General features: G+C 50.0%; 4 protein-coding genes across 4 annotated transcripts; 3 read left to right on the forward strand and 1 right to left on the reverse strand.

Moving 5' to 3' along the window:
• Window positions 1-349: 349 nt before the first annotated feature.
• FSUBG_513 (actin cytoskeleton organization and biogenesis) lies at window positions 350-2845 on the forward strand (the record flags this gene model as incomplete). Its single annotated transcript, XM_036683193.1, has 1 exon — window positions 350-2845. The coding sequence occupies one exon, from the start codon at window positions 350-352 to the stop codon at window positions 2843-2845; it is 2496 nt and encodes an 831-aa protein (XP_036544036.1).
• Window positions 2846-3456: 611 nt separating this feature from the next.
• Window positions 3457-9246, reverse strand: FSUBG_514 (acyl ligase; the record flags this gene model as incomplete). The annotated part of the gene is made up of 3 exons (XM_036683204.1): window positions 3457-4291; window positions 4342-8945; window positions 9187-9246. The coding sequence occupies 3 exons, from the start codon at window positions 9244-9246 to the stop codon at window positions 3457-3459; spliced, it is 5499 nt and encodes a 1832-aa protein (XP_036544037.1).
• Window positions 9247-11035: 1789 nt separating this feature from the next.
• FSUBG_515 (uncharacterized protein) lies at window positions 11036-13471 on the forward strand (the record flags this gene model as incomplete). Its single annotated transcript, XM_036683215.1, has 3 exons — window positions 11036-11532; window positions 11587-11746; window positions 11804-13471. 3 exons carry the CDS (start codon window positions 11036-11038, stop codon window positions 13469-13471), a joined length of 2325 nt encoding a protein of 774 aa, XP_036544038.1.
• Window positions 13472-14499: 1028 nt separating this feature from the next.
• FSUBG_516 (argininosuccinate lyase) lies at window positions 14500-16213 on the forward strand (the record flags this gene model as incomplete). The annotated part of the gene is made up of 6 exons (XM_036683226.1): window positions 14500-14560; window positions 14623-14840; window positions 14894-15087; window positions 15145-15574; window positions 15635-15688; window positions 15767-16213. The coding sequence occupies 6 exons, from the start codon at window positions 14500-14502 to the stop codon at window positions 16211-16213; spliced, it is 1404 nt and encodes a 467-aa protein (XP_036544039.1).
• Window positions 16214-16993: the final 780 nt, after the last annotated feature.

Here is a 16993-nt window from a genome sequence, read left to right on the forward strand (position 1 = left end):
CAAGCTGGCGCCGTTCAGATTCTTCGGCCCCTATCGCCCTCATCCGCGTCACAAGCAGAGCCTCGCACGCTTCCTCTTCCCTCGCGCCGTAAGAGACCGATACCGTGAACGACTACTCAATTTCCACCTCAACACTCTTCCACGTCTCAAGCACGGGTTCCAGTCCCGCGTTTATCGATACATTCTTGAGCGCCAACGGAGGCGCGCGGATCAATCGCGCATTTTGGACATCGTGAAGCGGCAAGGGAGACAGCTCTGGCTAGGATCACAAGCGAATCGGCCTGTTAAGCATGCAAGGACCCGATCCAAGGGTTCAGCGGCGCACAAAACGCCCCAGACAGCAGGAATCATGATGGGATATGGCTCTGGTCGGGCTACGAGCCCTGGTGATGGCGAGAGGGGATATAGGAGGAAGCGCTTGGCAGCGATGGCAGGAAATCTGTACAGAAGCGGCCAGGCCGCAGTGACGGAGATCAAGGAATCCTATGCCCAGACCAGGGCAGGACCTGCGGCTTCAGGACATGAGAACCACGGACGGATACACATCCCCGGCGCATTGCCAGACGTTGCGATCACTGTAAAGGGCGATTGCCAAATGGTGCTGTTCCCATCGTATGCGAAACAGCACACCAAACGTGATTGGGGCGAGATGGCGATGCACGACTCGGATGCGCAACATGGAAGCATCAGAGACGAAGGCTTTTGGCGACAGGAATGGGAAAGAAACGAAGATGAAAGGGCAATCATCGATGTCGACGTCCGAGGCTGGATCTATACACCTCACAGTGGTCCAATGACGAGGAGAAACAGAGTTCTCATCGGCCTGGCGCGGCAGCTCAGTGGCATCCCTGCACCAAGGGCAGACCAAACATATAATCCAGAGACTGGACTTCCACGTACACATCATCAAATACACGAAGAGCAAAAGGAGCAGGAGAAGATCAACTCTGAGGCTCGGCGCATTGAAAGAGTTGGACAGCGAGAGAAGCAGGTTGCATACCAGGGAGGCTTTAGTGAGAAGACGCCTGACAACGATGACCCTCTCACCGACAGCTTTTACTATCCTTCTCGCCAGGGCAACCAATCTCCAGATTCTGCCCCTTCCAGTCCAACGATGCCAGCCAAAACTATGACATCAAATACTACTGCCAGTGAGATGAGCGAGAGTGATCTCATTCTGGCCAATGCCAATCTCATGGCTCGAATTGCTCCTTTCATGACAAATCCTTCTGTTGCTCTACCAGTCACCTTCTTCTTTTACAACAGCGACAAGTCTCAGTCAAAGACCGTCATGACCAACGATGCGGGCCACTTCGTCATTCGTGCTGCTCTCGACTTTATCCCAACTCATGTTAGAGTCTTGGCGGATGAGGATCTGTCAGCTATCCAAGAGATCAAAGTCATTGAACCATATGGAGTCAGTCTTATCAGCGACATTGACGATACAGTCAAGAAGTCCAATATTTCTGCGGGCGCCAAAGAGATCTTCCGCAACACGTTCATCCGAGATCTGGGTGAGCTGTCTGTTGAAGGTGTTAAGGAGTGGTATAATCGCATGGCCGACATGGGCGTTAGCATTCATTACTGTTCAAACAGTCCGTGGCAGCTTTTCCCAGTCTTAGCCAGTTTCTTCAAGATGCATGGCCTGCCACCGGGATCTCTTCATTTAAAGCAATACAGCGGCATGTTGCAGGGCATCTTTGAGCCAGTGGCAGAAAGAAAGCGATCTACACTTACTCGTCTACTACGAGATTTCCCTGAAAGGATGTTTATTCTTGTGGGAGACAGTGGAGAAGCTGATTTGGAGGTTTACACAGAGCTTGCCCTTGCGAACCCAGGACGGATTCTTGCTGTCTTCATTCGAGATGTTACAACACCCGAAGAGACAGCCTTCTTCAACTCCAACTCTGCATATGACTTTGGCCGACCAAAGACCCCAGCTACTTCTAGCAACACGTCAAGGAATGTCTCAAGAAACCCTTCATATCAGAGCCTGAGGCCTGGCGGATATCGGGGAGAAAGCAAACCACCCGCGGGCCCGACTATGGGAACTCTGATCGACTTTTCAGACGAGCCAGGAGAGATCAAGATTGATCGCAATGCGGCTCTCTCTCAAGTTCGAAATGCCAGCGCCAATGCCACCAAGAGTGCCAGTACGACTGATCTACTTGGCGGACGTAAGCCACCTCCGCCTAGACCGGCAAAACCGGTTGCGTTGAGGAGTGCCAAGTCGATCACTGAGTTAAACAAGGGTCTCAGCAGGCAGAATTCTGATGAGATACCTCCACCGCCTCCGCCTAGAAGACCAGCAGTGCAGGTTCGAGAGCCCTCGGTGCCTCATCCTCTGAAGCAGATACACAACTCCTCGCAGCAGAGCTCAGGCAGCAGCAATGGCGGTTTCAAAATCCCAGCACGCTCTAATTCAGGAGATCGTCCTCCTCCACCTCCGCCACGACGACGCGGTACACCCTCAAGCATCACAGAGTCAACCCAAAATCCACGTCTCCCACCGCGACCAACTCAGAATATGGCCAACCTAGACGTAGACTACGATCCGCTCCCACCACCATCATCAAACCCCGCTCCGTCCTTTGGCTCAGTAAGATCAGGTTATCAGTTAGACGGCGGTAACACATCAACAGCAGGCTCGCCAACACTGGGTCCACAAGCAGTAAACAAGAAATTAGAATTATGGAGGAGGAGATTAGCACGAGCACACGAACAGCTAGACGGGTTAGGTGTGGCCCTATATACATGGCGACGAGGAAACGATGTCATTGCGGAAGCAGAGGGAATAGTCAAACGAACCCTCGCAGATATGGAGAGAAAGAGAAGGATGAGATAATAGCAGCGACTCGACTCTATATACCAAGCATTTTGTTATACGCGATTCAACTTATACTGTTGTATACTACTATATACTAGCGTTAGCATACATGGAGACTGGGGTTGGGATATCCACAACACTACGGAAGCATCCACAAACAGAATTAGACACGACGATCACTATCCAATCAGCTAAGGCGCAGTGGCAGAGTGGTCTAATGCGATAGACTAGAAATTTCGGAGGCGTCTGTTCGAATCAGGCCGAATCAGGCCTGCGTCGATTGGTTTATCTTTTGTTCTTGTGCTGTACAGGGATTCCTTTTGCTCCAGCGCCTTTGTTTTCCATATGTTTTGCCACTTAACAACACTTGGACAGATCCACGTAGCTGATTGCTGACCACAAGGCTTTTCATGGCCTCATAAACGCCACCGGGTGCATGTAGTGCTTCTCGCTAGTTGCAAGTCGAATCAAGTAGTAGACACTCTCTACATAGTATCTAGACTGAAATGATCTTCTTATGAAAGAAAATAGATGACGGCCATAGGCCAATAAGTCCAATTGTCTGCTATATTCGTTTCTAGATGAATCCCAACTCCAACTCCGCTTCATCACTTTGCATGTCGTAACTATCATCGAGGGTTCATATCACCTGCCAGATTCATATGCATGATGGCTTCAGCTGTCCAGTCCTCTTCGCTTTTCTCTCCCTTGTTCTGCTGTTGCCAAAAGCTCACTTCTTCACGTCCATCCACGCCCGGTAGCCGGATCTGGGGCGGCGCTTGACCGTTCCCTGGGATGGGCTCAGGAGGTGGTGCGTGACCAGGAACAGGACGTCTGTGAACAGGGCCCTGCCCTTGCTCCGCACCACTATATCGTGAAAAGTCAGGCATGTCGAATCCTTGGTCAGGTTGGTGAGAAAGATTCAGCTGTGTCGGTGGCCCAGAGCCTGCCGATTGAGGTGGGTGCTCAAACTGTGCGTGCTGGAACCCTGTCGGTGTCTCTTGATCTGGAAGCTCAGAGACCATCGTCTGTGTTGGCTCATACTCATGACGAGGAGTTGCTTGGTCATATTCTTCCTGCTCCAGAATCTGGGGAGCAGGCTCGACATTTCTCAAGCTGGAAGATCCTGGTGCTGCACCGCCTCCGCTTCGTACACTGACCATGGATGCCCTAGCCTGGTCCATAACGTCACCTGCGGTAGATTCAGCATCCATATCGCGGATGGAGAACTGTGCGAGGGTTCTAAGCTTTCGGCTGACCCAGCCACCAAGAATCTTGCCGCGCTGCTTCTCTCCTAGTCGAGATCTTGGGAAGTCTCCCTTGCTCACAAATGCAACAATATCAACAATGATTTGATGTTCGTTCAAGATGGCATTGACAATAACAGGGACGATCGATGCCAAGTACGGCTTGCGGTTGACTTCAACGAGAACAACCACCAGACCGCCAGCTTGGAATACAGCACTGTGTTCTTGTTAGCAGGTTTATTTATTGTTAAGAGCTTCAGAACTTACCAGCCATTCTGCACAATATTTCTGTGGCATCGCTCCACGGAGTTCTCGATATCCATAGGGAAATGGCTCAAACCGTTGATCTCGAAGGTCTCACCAATATTTCCAAGAACGAACAGTACCTGCATATCCACCAGAGCGCCGTTGGGGCCAATGGGTCGACTAACATTGTGAAGGAATCCCAAGTCACCTGTTCTGATGTACTGAATGTTCGGATCTCCATCAACAGCTCGGCCGTCAAAGCGCTCAGCATCGAAAGCATCCTTGGAGCCGTAGAAGGACTTGACACAGGCTTCAGAATCAACCCAGATCTCACCATACTCGCCATCGAGACAGTGGACTCTGCTCTCAGGGTTGATGATGGCGATTTGTGTCGACACAGGAACCATACCACTGTCCTGTACCAGCAAGGCAAGAGGATCTGATTCAGGGTCTACAGGAATAACCAAGCCACGACGAAGGGCTTGTGTATCAAGCCACAGTTCGATAGGCTCAATGCACATATAAGATCGCGATGCAACCATGGGGTTCAGGACGTGTGAATACACTGTGTTGATAGCGGTTCTGTCCAGACCAGCTCCAGCAAAGTGAAGCCTGACCTTTTGGAAGACATCAACTCTTGGTCGGCTCTCCGCAGTGATCATCATATTCTTGAGTTCGTGCAGCGTAAAACCCTTGGCTTGCATAGCAGCCATGGCATGGTCGAGCATCTGCGGTGTCGCATAAGTATCCTTAATCTTATATCTGGACAATGTGACAAAGAGAGACATGGGATTAGCCGCAAATTCCACGGGTGACAGAAGGTAGGTGGGTGTTCCGATGTAAATGCCCATCAAGGCTGTATGGATGAAACCGAGGCCAGTCGAGCTTCGTACACATCCAAGCACGGGCCTTGAACTGGTCATTTGGCAGGTTTCCTTCTGGACCTTGCACATGCCCATGATTGTATCATGGCCAAGCTGAACAGAAATACGGCGTTGGTCAGGGGTCCAGTATGTCCAAACAATAACAGGATAGCCCGGCCGAATCCAGGCTGGGTCAATGGTGAATCTTAAATCCCTTAGTCCACTGCTCTGTTTCGGTGGCTTAGTTGTATTGTAGACCGCAGGACTGGTAATCTTCAGAACCTGCGCTGATTGCTTGATATGACTGGCCACAGGCTTGACCTTGATAAGATGGTCCACCTCGGAATTGACCAACACAGCCTTGACGTTGTAATCCGCCACGATATGGAGGAAAGCAGGAACATCCTCATTCAGTCGGTTCTGGTCGAGGGGCGCAATGGGGATGATGATGGCGCCCAGGCAGATACACGCATGGATGGCAAAAACAAACTCCTCTGAATGCGTATACATAAGGATGATATGGTCTCCAGGTCTCACCTTGACCTTGTTCTTCAGATACATAGCAACGGAGGCAACTTTGGTATCAAACTTCTTCCATGTAACACCCTTACCTTCTCGACCTCTGCCGTCAATTGTGCAGTAGGCCAATTCTTCTGGCTGGCGGGCTACACGCCATTGAACAAGGTCAGAGATGCAGGAGAAGTTGTTCAGGGGAGTGGATGTACGGTCGTCAATAACCACTTCTCTTCTATCGACGCCCGAGTATTGCTTGTCTGCCGGCAACAAGAACTCGGCACGCGAGTCTGAGGCCAATGGTGACCAAATACCACCCATAGGGTCCACGCCAATAGGAAGGTTAAGAACTGCATGTTCCACGCCAAACTTGACGTGCACGCAGGGAAGGTTGCCGAGATCAAATTCTCGGCGACAGAGCATGTTTCCAATTTCGCGTCGTCCATTCTTGACAACACGTGGCAACGTATTCGGTGCTGTGATCATAACGCAGTACAGTCTAAGATGATGCTCTGCAATGAGAACCTCCATACAACGCTCGGCCAACGACTCCAGGAGGGCAGTATCCGGCTGTCGTGGAGGCCCTCCAGAGGTCAACGGTGCCGTCGAGGCGGCTGCCGATTCCAATACCACAACTGGCAGGTGTTCATCGTTGACAAAGACGTCAAATGCTGAACAGTCGTAGATCTTTGGAACATTCTTGACTATGCTCACAACGATATGTTGAACAAAGAAATAGCGGTATTCGGCCAGTTCGTGCCCATGCTCGACCCACTCAACCTTTTGTCGAATGCGGTCTTCGTAGAGGCCTAGAACAAAGATTTTACCCTCAATAACGGTACCCAACAAGCCCGTTCGAAGGAACTCAGGTTCCACAGGCTGGGGCGTGGGGTCACCTGGGTCGAACTTGTAAGGGCGGGCGTGGAAAATGAGCTCAGTGTTCTTTGGCTGTGCCCAGAAACCACCAGATAGAGAGGGAGAGTCTACCCAGATCTCACCCACAGAGTGGGGTGAAGCCAGTAAACCTGTTTCGGGATCGACAACACAGAGTGTGGCATCTGGTATGGGATATCCAAAGGCACCAACTCGAACCAATCTTGGATCTTCCGCCACCCTCTTCCGGGCCTCGTTTCCAATGGCCACAACCACAACTTCATTCGTTTTTAGAGCCTCGCGGTCCAAAAGAACCTCTCCAAGCTCTTTCTTTGCTATTTCTTCCGTTGTGGTGGTGCCTCCGCCACTCAGAAGGCTGCCAAAGCCATTGGAAATTGTAGGCTTCTCGGTTTCTTCCTTCTCTTCGCCATCTGAATCTGTTTCGTCTTCTAAATCGAGCTTCAAGGGGCAGCCCATGCGTTCTTCTCCTCCCAACCAATCACGCACACTAATAACCATACCTCCATGCTCAGGCAGACAGAGCATAGGAGCAACAACCTCGCGAGCACGAGGGTTTCTCAGTGGTCTGAGCCATCGATCAGCGAGAACTTCATGAAACTGGCTATCTACCGTCAGAGTATCGATCAAGCAGAGTTTGATCATCTGGAAGTTTGGTTCCATTCCCTTCTTGAAATTTCTGGTTATCAATGGCTCTTGCTGGTAATTATAAGCGGCTCGTTTGAGGCCAGGGTAGTCTGCGATCATGATGGTCGATTTATACTTTGTAAGGAGATGGGCGTAGAGTCCAGGAACATCGACGGCTTTGTTGTCGAACCAAACAGTAGTATGGCCACCATACACCGTCAGCAGCACGCTCAGAATCATGCCAATGCCTTGACGAGGGTCAAGGTATGAGACCAGGATCTCGCTACTTGCGCCACCACCAATCAGTCGGCCGTTCTTATCCCGCAAAGACGGATTGAAGGTATCTCCTGGACCGTTGCCTGGAATTGTAGAGATGATGGCGCTAAGACAAGCCATTTGATGCATGATGGTTCGGTGGCTGAGAACAACGCCTCTCAAATCTCCTGTTGGTGCTCTCGAAAACTCGATATAAGCCAGATCGGGGACGACCAAGGGCGGGACGTCATCCTTCTTCTTAGGGTGATAACTACCGAACTCGTTCGTCTTCCACCATTCGACACCCTTTGGCCATGTCAACTTTTGAGCTGTGATATCTCGCTGGAAGGCTTTGAGGTTGTTGTCGGTGGTTAGGGCCAGATGGGCTTGTGTTGTGGTAAGAATGTGGTTCAAGCGTTGGTAGTCCTGCAAGTCGTTGATGGGTACAGCAACAACTCCAGCGATGAAGCATCCCAGCAAGGCAATTGCAAAGTCAATGACTTCAGAATCGCGGTAAATAAGCGCAACTCGATCGCCACGGTATAAAGAGCTCTTGTCTCTAATAACTTGTGCTACTTTCTCGGCTCTGGACGCCAGCTTGTCCCACGTAATCGATGCAATCTCCTTGCCCTTGCTGTCCAACACCCAATATGCTGGTTTCTTGGCGATTGTTCGGCCTCTATGTCTAAGAACAGCGGCGATATTATCGAACTTTGACATTGGCGTCGAATCGTCATGAGGATCTTGAATAGCGAAGGGGACCTCGCGGGGGTCTAGTGGTAGTTGGTATTCGAGAGCCTCGGGAGGCGGGAGATCGTTGGTTGTAAGCATTGGCGGCGCCATGGCGGCAGTAGGAGAAAAGGCATCGCTGGAAGAGTATCGCTGCTGAGGTCCTCCATACTCAATAGTTTGGCCCTGATCATAATGCTGCTGTCCCGCGAAGTCCGAGAAATACCCTTGCGAATCGAGTAGCGTGGTGGTTCGCCCATCAGGTTGCTGCTGCGGTTGTTGTTGATACTGTTGCTGTTGTTGATACTGTTGATCAGGGTATGCGCCTTGCTGCTCTGGTCTGAAAGCATAGTCCCCCGACATCATAGTACCTGTTCGGGTTTCAGGCTCAACGACGTGCGAGGGGGAGAAGAAGAGGGAGTCTCGGTGGGCAGCCGTTGCTCCCGCAGCCATGGGGCCTCCTGGTCGCAAAAGCGAGGCCGGGGCCTGCTCCGGTGGAGGTCTCGGTGATTCTGAAGACGGGGCATAGCCAGAATGTGGTCGGTATATAGGTGAGTCTGGTGTATCGGGGATCGGGCCGCTGCTGGCACCAAGAGAGGCATATGCAGCGGCGCGGTGACCATCGCCTGAAGGATGGGCCGAGTCATCGGGAGAGTGTATGCGTAGGCCAGACTGAGGTTCGGCGAGAGCAGCAATTTGAGGCGGAGGGGAACCGAGGAATTGAGAGAAGAGCTGAGTTCGTCGCTTCTGGTAGCTTTGGGCGCGTTAGTTTGAACGGTAAAGGTTAATGCCTGAGTCGCAGAGTTACTTGCCCCTTCTGTGTAATATCACCTTCCTACAGACTCAAAGTTAGCCATGATATATCAAGAGGATGATTGTTGATCGCATGCGACATCAACAAATGGCCTTGAACCCAGCTCCAATGGCGTGCCGAAGCGCCCAAGCCAATAATTGGGACAAAGGTACAACCAAGTGGCAATTTACATACCTCAAGCTCGCGATCCAACTCTTCAAGGCGTTCTTGAAGCTCTGGATTGACTTCAGCCATGATGGCGGTGTCGGGCAATGTGACCGCTGTAAGGATGAAGTTTGGTGGGTTTATTTGAGGTTAGCCACGGACCTGAGTCTCACAGGTCCAGTGCCAGGCCGTCCAGTTGAAGGGACCCGACGGGATAGCAGAGTCTCGTGACGTAGTCTCAACTCAAGCCTTGGAGGGCGGGCAAGAGATTGCTCTTATTGGTTCTGTGACAGGGCCCGTTGGATCAAAGGGCGGGGTGCCCCTGGACTGTTTTGGCTGTATCACCATTCTAACCAGTTTTTTTAGTTGAGAATACGGTCCCTGGCGGGTTCATCCTCCCGCTGCCCCTCCTCTCTTGCAGCTCCAAGCCTATGTTGGCCGCTAAATTTAGTGGCTGGTCACTGTTTTAGCGTGGCGTTGGTTGCAGAAAGCAAGATGCATATCCTTGAACTGATGCTCTTCTTCTCAATGGGGTCGCAATCGTGGTATTCGGCAGGCTCGGTGCTTTAGTCAGTGTCGTATAACTGAATCTAATATCCTTTTAGGAAATGCGCGCCGTTAGATATGTCATTCTCTTGGCCACATCTCGTGCATAGCTATTGCTTTCTGTATGGGGTATTCTATTTTAAGAAACACAGGTTGGCTTTTGATAGACCGCATCGAATCAACCATCACAAAGCCAAGCCAAGAATGGATGAACTCGGATCTTCTCTCCCTGAGAGACCACCACGATAACAACAGCTATGCAAATACTAGATCTCCAGTCTCATTTCACGCTACTGAGATCCTGCAGAGCTCAGATGTAGGGTAAGCTATTCCAAGATCGGATGTCGGTGGTCCGAACCTCCGGGTCCACATTACACCTCTTCCTCTCGCGATTTCAAAATTTCCTCTCATTTTACTACCCTCACGATCCAACATACCTTCCACTTCAACAACAACAACTCGACTCCAGCGAACTTCAGGCCACTTGGGCCATCCTGAGATATTCTCTAGACACCATGAAGCCATGTGTTGTCTGGGTCAGCTTGACTAATGGGAACCTCGACATTTGCTAAATCGCAATTGATTTACCTGCGTGCTCACCACAGATTTTCATTCGCATCGAATTTGCTTCGTGACCTAATCATATGGTATGTCTATTGTTTATTTCTTTCATCGAAGTTTTATTTCTGTATGATGAGACACACATAACACAGACCTGTTCTGAACACTTGTGTAGAAAAACATGTTTTTAATCTGACCGAACCCCTTCTACTTCTCTTTGGCACTTGTTCTATTTCAGAGTTCCAGCACTAACAAGGCCTCAGGATCTAAAGTGATAGAATACAGAAACCAAAATGGAATCTGGCTTCAAAGCTTCGACTTTCCTGGTTTGTTCTTTTTTTGTTCGGGTCTTCGAGTCGGGTCTCCTTCAGACAAAGGCGGTTGAACAGTTGAACACACCCTCTCCTCACTAGAGGACACGTCCTTGTTCAACTAACAACCACCTATCTTTTGTGATTTTCTCATGTTCGGGGTCTCGTTCTTTCGCATTGAACAAAGCCCAGAACCAAGACAATGTGCTATTTCAGCAATGTGCTGTTCCAGCTCTTACTGTATCTAAACTATCTTGTAGTAATATAAAGGATGCCACAGACTCGTTTCCTTAGTTCACTCTTCGTTCTCACCCAAGCAACTCTCTACTCCTGAACGCTCTTCAGCACAGCTTGAACAACTCCTCAGATCTGGCAACAACGCATATCGATACCACCTCGCCAGTTCTAACAAGATCTGAATAAAACCTAGCAGAACCCGGCAAGTTTCAGGACGTTTCCAGATGGACAACCTGTACAGTTCTGCCCCTGAGTATTTGGGCAACACTATATCAGATATCAACCAACAGGTTTTGAATGGTATGGGTGATGAGTACAATTACGACGCACTTTTCAACGTACCGTTATCATCTGAAGATTATATCAACTCGTTCGACTTTGGAGAACTCCAGGACGTGGCTCCGAATAAAGTCCAGGAAGACGCTCAGCTTCCCATTGATCCTAGACTTGTGTCGACCGCCGACACTCCCGCCACATTCGATCTAAACTTCATGTCGAATATGCCCAACGACATGGGAGCTCCAAAGCCTCATCAGCTACAGGACCCAGTTCCCATGCCAAAGACATCTTTGGCGCAGCAGCCCCAACCAGTTCATCAGCCTTTGGCACTACCCAGCGTGCCTGTAGTGAAGAACGCGGCCTCCAGTAGAGGTTCTCAAAGCGTGGATCTCGCACCAAGTGATCAATTTCCACTCTTTAACACTCGTGGACAAAGAAACTCGTACGTATTATACCCTGGTATAACTTCTAAGAAGCACCAGCTAATCCAAACCAGGCACATTCCGCCCAATTACAACGCCTACAATTCCTATCAACCTAGTTATCGTTATCCGGACAATGGTATCCAAGGGATCTACGGCCCTCAGGCTATGGCGCAGTATCCCCTTCAATCTCCAGTCGCAATCAAAACTCAGTCTATGCACAACATAATCCAAGTGAGTAAATGCGCGGATTGTCGTCAGGACCCTCACCCTGGCCCATGCTTTTCACAGGCAGCTCACCAGGCTCGTCGGCCACCTCAACAAAGGATTCAGCAAGAACCATCCCAAGAACCAGATGGACGGCCAATTTGGTTGCAGACACCTCCTAAGCGAAAGCGAAATGTTGCATTTGACGACGATGAAGACTCCGACCTGGAAGTTCCCCAGAGGAAGCCCGGTAGAAAGGGGCGAACCCTAAAGACTAAACGTGGAAGGGATAAGGATTTCGAGATTGGAATCAAGATGTATGGAATGTTCCGCTTCCCGGAATTGGACTGGGTCTCGCGCAGAAGATTTAAATTCCTGTACCTGCCCACAGGACAGTTGGAGAAGAAGATTCTATTCTCGGCCGAGGACTTGAAGGACTATATCTACAACTGTCCTCGGAATCCAAGGCTATGGATCCAACAAAATCCAGCGCAGTGCACAGAACGAACTATCGATGCTGACACCATCTGTCGATACGAGAACTGCCCTGATGCAAACCACACGATTCGACCTGGCTGGTGCCGCGTGGCGTTCGACGAGTTTTATCAGCATACTTCGTGTGGTCAGAAGGATCCTTTCAAGATGGCTGGTGTTATGCACCTTTGGTGCTTCGAGCAGTGCATCGACCCTGTAGAGGTGATGGCAAATGGGAAGATGGTGCCAGATGATCGTGACGACGAGCATCTCATTAAGGAAAAGTCGAACAAAATGGCCATCACTCGTGATTCTGACACAACAATCGTTAAGCATACTATCAGGCCTTGGTTCAAAATGCGTGCAGGTCAACCACTACAAGCTCCTTACTCGAACTACGAGGAGTCTCTCTCCTACGCGCTTGTCAAGCACCATCTGGATCATCAAGTCGGTGCTCGTCATAGGAGTCGCGGTGGTCGCAACAAGGATAGGCCAGAAAGCGAGTTGAAGACCATTGACGTTCACCTGGGCCGCCTCGACTTCTGGGCCGCTCGCGACACTGCTTCCAGGAAGAAGAGATCGTCGAAGCATTCTCGTGCTTCTGTGCCTGAGCCTGAGCAGTTGCATATTCCGGCGACCTCCAATGGACTTCTTTCTACACAAAAGTCTGCGGAACTGACACCACATGGCTCGACAAAGAACTTCAGCGATGTGCTGTCGAGCATTGCCGTTGCCAACAACTATGAGTTTGATTATAACAAACTCGTGCCCGAGGCGAAGAAGGAGAAGCAGCCATTGAAGCTCGAGGATAGCTCAAAGTGGTCTCAGCCTGCCGCAGGGGCCCAAAGAATATCAATCAGTGATATTCTATCCCCCAGTGTCCTCCTAGAGCAGGAGGACGTTGCGCAACCGAGTTCCAAAGCAGAGGCTGGTCGCAAAGATCAGCCCGTCTCGCCCCTACGACGAAGCCCACGCTTCTCGGCTGGGAACATTCGTGACTCTATTCAGGTCGAGACCAAGGCCACCACTTCCCCAGCAAAGACGCAAGCCTCTGGCTTAGTGTTGCCTGAGACCACTAGAAAAGAATCCCTGGCTCTGCCATCTACACCAGAAGCCCAGAGAGCTGCTTCGGGGAGCGACGCCAGTCTTTTCGGCTCGACTCCCGCCCGATCAGCAAAGGACAAACCCTCTCAAGAGGGGTCTGGTGGCTCTGGCGAAGAAGCTCAGGCCTCACCTTTGAGGAGAAGCAGCCGAGTGAGCCTTAAGAAGAAGACTTGAGGCAGCAGGTTGCTAGATCAAGGACTATCGAAGGTTGTTAGAGTCATGGAGTGGATGTAATAGTACGATATCCCTGCTGGTCAGCGGACTACACAGATTATGGAGTTTTTATTGGGTTTAGAGAATACGGGTCAAAATCTATAGAGCCATGGGACATATCGTGCTTTTTCAATACCCCATTCAACATGGTTCAGGATAGCAGCATAGCATAGCAATCAGTGCATTAGACTTGGCTTAGTATTCAGTCCGGAGTTTGGAGTTTATGATGACCTTCCTGTTTTAGCATTAGAGAATCAAATTGTATACATGAATCAACGAGGGAGCTATGAGTTGCAGTGAATGAAGTCAAGTGATCATGAACATGTTGAGAGAATTGGTCTTGGTCTGAGGATGTTGTGTAGAGAGAGGGCTTTGATCATCATCACAAAAGGCTCTATACCGAAAATTCGTGCCTCTCAAGTCCGATTTTAGCGCAAAGCCTGAGCTGGCGCTGCATTAACCTGAGCACAACCTAGGGACCTTGATCTGGGGGTGAGTCAAGGTGATCGATCAAAACCTGAGCTGAGTGCTTGGCATTGTTTTACTCACGAGTGCCTACAGGTAGTAGTTACTCCCTACAATGCTCCTATTTTAGGTACCTTGGCCGTCACAAGCCTCCCGTCACGTTATAGCACCCCAGATTCTAAAGTCTGGCGGTCAGAATTCCCAATAGCTTTCAATGAAATAAGCCCTGCGCGCGCGTGTGTTATATTGTTTTGTATATGTATTATATTATATATGTATTTTGATATAGTTAACTACGTTTAAAAAGGTATATGTTATACTTAAGAAATAGCACCTTTCACTAGCACTGTCTCATCTGAACGTCGCCGGTGTCGGCCACTCAAAATTTAATTTTGCTGTGAGTAATCCGTCCTCAACCAACTTTTTAACCTCAAGGACCCCGCGCCCCCCGCCCTCGACGACCTCGACCTCGAAAACACAACCAACGCAGCGAACGTCATTCACGGACTTTTTTCTTCTTCAAGATGGCTGAGAAACAGGCGCAGCCAGCGGAAACTGGTATGCTCTGGGGTGGCAGGTTCACAGGTTCGAACATCTCCGAAGCTAGCTTTGATACAGTATTCTGACCTATACCTGTTGGTGCACAGGTGCAATTGACCCTCTCATGCACAAGTACAATGCCTCCATTGGGTACGACAAGGCTCTTTATAGAGAAGATATTCTAGGATCGATTGCTTTTGCTAGAGCGAACCTCAAGATTGGCATTCTTACCGAAACCGAATTCCAGGCGATTGAGCAGGGTCTGCTCAAGGTGATGGAAGAATGGAAGTCAGGAGCTTTTGCTATCATGCCCAATGACGAAGATGTAGGAGGCCACTCAATTCCGTATGACTTTCTGAGACTAATACATTGAACTAGATCCATACAGCGAACGAACGTCGCCTAGGAGAAATCATTGGCAAGGATACCGCTGGCAAGCTGCACACAGGCCGTAGCCGTAATGAGCAAGTCGTCTGTGACATGCGCATGTGGCTTCGCGATAGGATCCGTGAGATTGACAGCCAGCTTGTTGCCTTTCTTATGGTCCTCGCCTCGCGTGCTGAGTCTGAAATGTGAGTCTAGCCACACTTTGGCCCATATGCGGACTCGTTACTAACTGATGGCCCTAGTGACTATCTGATGCCTGGATACACTCACATGCAGCGCGCCCAGCCTGTTAGATGGAGTCACTGGCTGATGTCATATGCTGCTGCGTTTAAGCAGGATCTTGAGCGGCTACGCCAAGTCTTTGAACGGGTAAATCTAAGTCCACTTGGCTGTGGTGCTTTAGCTGGCAATGCGTTCAAGATTGATCGGGATGCCATAGCTGAGGAGCTTGGGTTTAGCGGAATAACCATGAACTCTATGAATACCTCAGGTGACCGCGATTTTATTATTGAGTTCCTGGTCTGGAACTCGATGTTCACAAACCACATTAGCAGGTGGGCTGAGGATCTCATTAATTGGTCGACCTCAGAATTCCGGTTCCTACGACTGGCCGACGCTTATAGCACAGGCTCGTCCCTGATGCCCAACAAGCATAATCCAGATTCTTGCGAGGTAAGCATTCTTATTTCTTTGTTATTTCCACTTGAATTGCAGCTGACTCAAGTTCTCTAGCTTCTACGTGGCAAGGCCGGACGTGCCTTTGGGCAAATGGCTGGGTTGATGATGGTAAGTCTTCATATTAGCATCTCAGCTAGTTGCCTTGGCTTAAGAAGTGTGTTGGGAGTAACTACTAACTCTTTGCAGAATACGAAAGGCTTGCCATCGACCTACAACAAGGACCTGCAGGAAGGGTGGCTCCCAATGCTTGATTCTGTTCAGACTGTGTCAGACAGCCTTGGCATTGCCAATGGCGTTATTTCTACCTTGAAGGTACTTCCAGAGCGGATGCTAGCTGCTCTGGATAAGACAATGCTTGCCACTGATGTTGCAGAGTGGTTAGTCAGGAACGGATGTCCGTTCAGAGAGGCTCATCATATCTCTGGACGTGTTGTTGCACTATCTGAGAAGCTTGAGATTTCGATGGATCAGATAAGCCTTGAACAACTACAAGCTATTGATTCTCGGTTTACAGCAGATATTGTGGAGGCTTTCGACTATGAAGCAAGTGTCGATGCAAAATCATCTAAAGGTGGCACCAGTCGATCAAGCGTTCTGGAACAAATCCAGGCGATCAGGGCTTTGTCGGAGTAGAGGGTTGACAGCTTACTGCCTGATACACTTGAAGTCCAAGCTATGGGACGGAGATGGGTAATGAACGGGCATACATGTTGGGAGGGGAAAAGATACGTCGCTCTGGGATGAATGGAAAGAGTGGAGGATGGATTATTAGAACGATACAGTATCCTTAGAGAAACTCGAACGAGACAACAGCTGGGCGACCTGGCCTCGGAAGGAGGAGGCGTTCATGGTTGCCCGGAAGATGAGAGGGGGATCAGAGGTGATGCTCACACAAACCTGAGTGAGAGCGGCAGTGTTGGCTAACCCAGCCAGGATGCGGGTCTTAGGTTTCGTTGCCAACTACCTATGTATGTATGTATGTACTGGAGGGGGATGTGCTGGTATAGCTTCGCTCTCGCCGAATATCGCCTGTCGATAGACTGAACTTGACCACGTTGATCCTTGCTCTGATCCCGCTTGGCAGGGTATGGCGACGCAGAGCGATATTCATGATCCTGCCACTTGTAGAACTGAACAGACTGAACAAAGAAGGTGAAGAATATGTCCCAAAGACAAGAGACATGAGCTTCAGAATAGCACACGACATGTTGTTCTCGCACTCGCCGAAATGCAACTCTCCTCTCTAGGCATGCCACCCTCTCGAGTCCCGTTCTCCGCCACCAAAAGAGGAATATCGAACAACTCACAACTCAGATGCCGGCTCAGCTACAAGGCCGCAGATCTGACCTAGACCTAGCAGCCCTCAACCTTGTTTAGCTTGTAAGCCTGCATCGGCGTTCCCGTACCCCCCGA

This window comes from Fusarium subglutinans (assembly GCF_013396075.1).
Source record: "Fusarium subglutinans strain NRRL 66333 chromosome Unknown NRRL66333_c0000002, whole genome shotgun sequence".
Taxonomy (NCBI): Eukaryota; Fungi; Ascomycota; class Sordariomycetes; order Hypocreales; family Nectriaceae; genus Fusarium; species Fusarium subglutinans.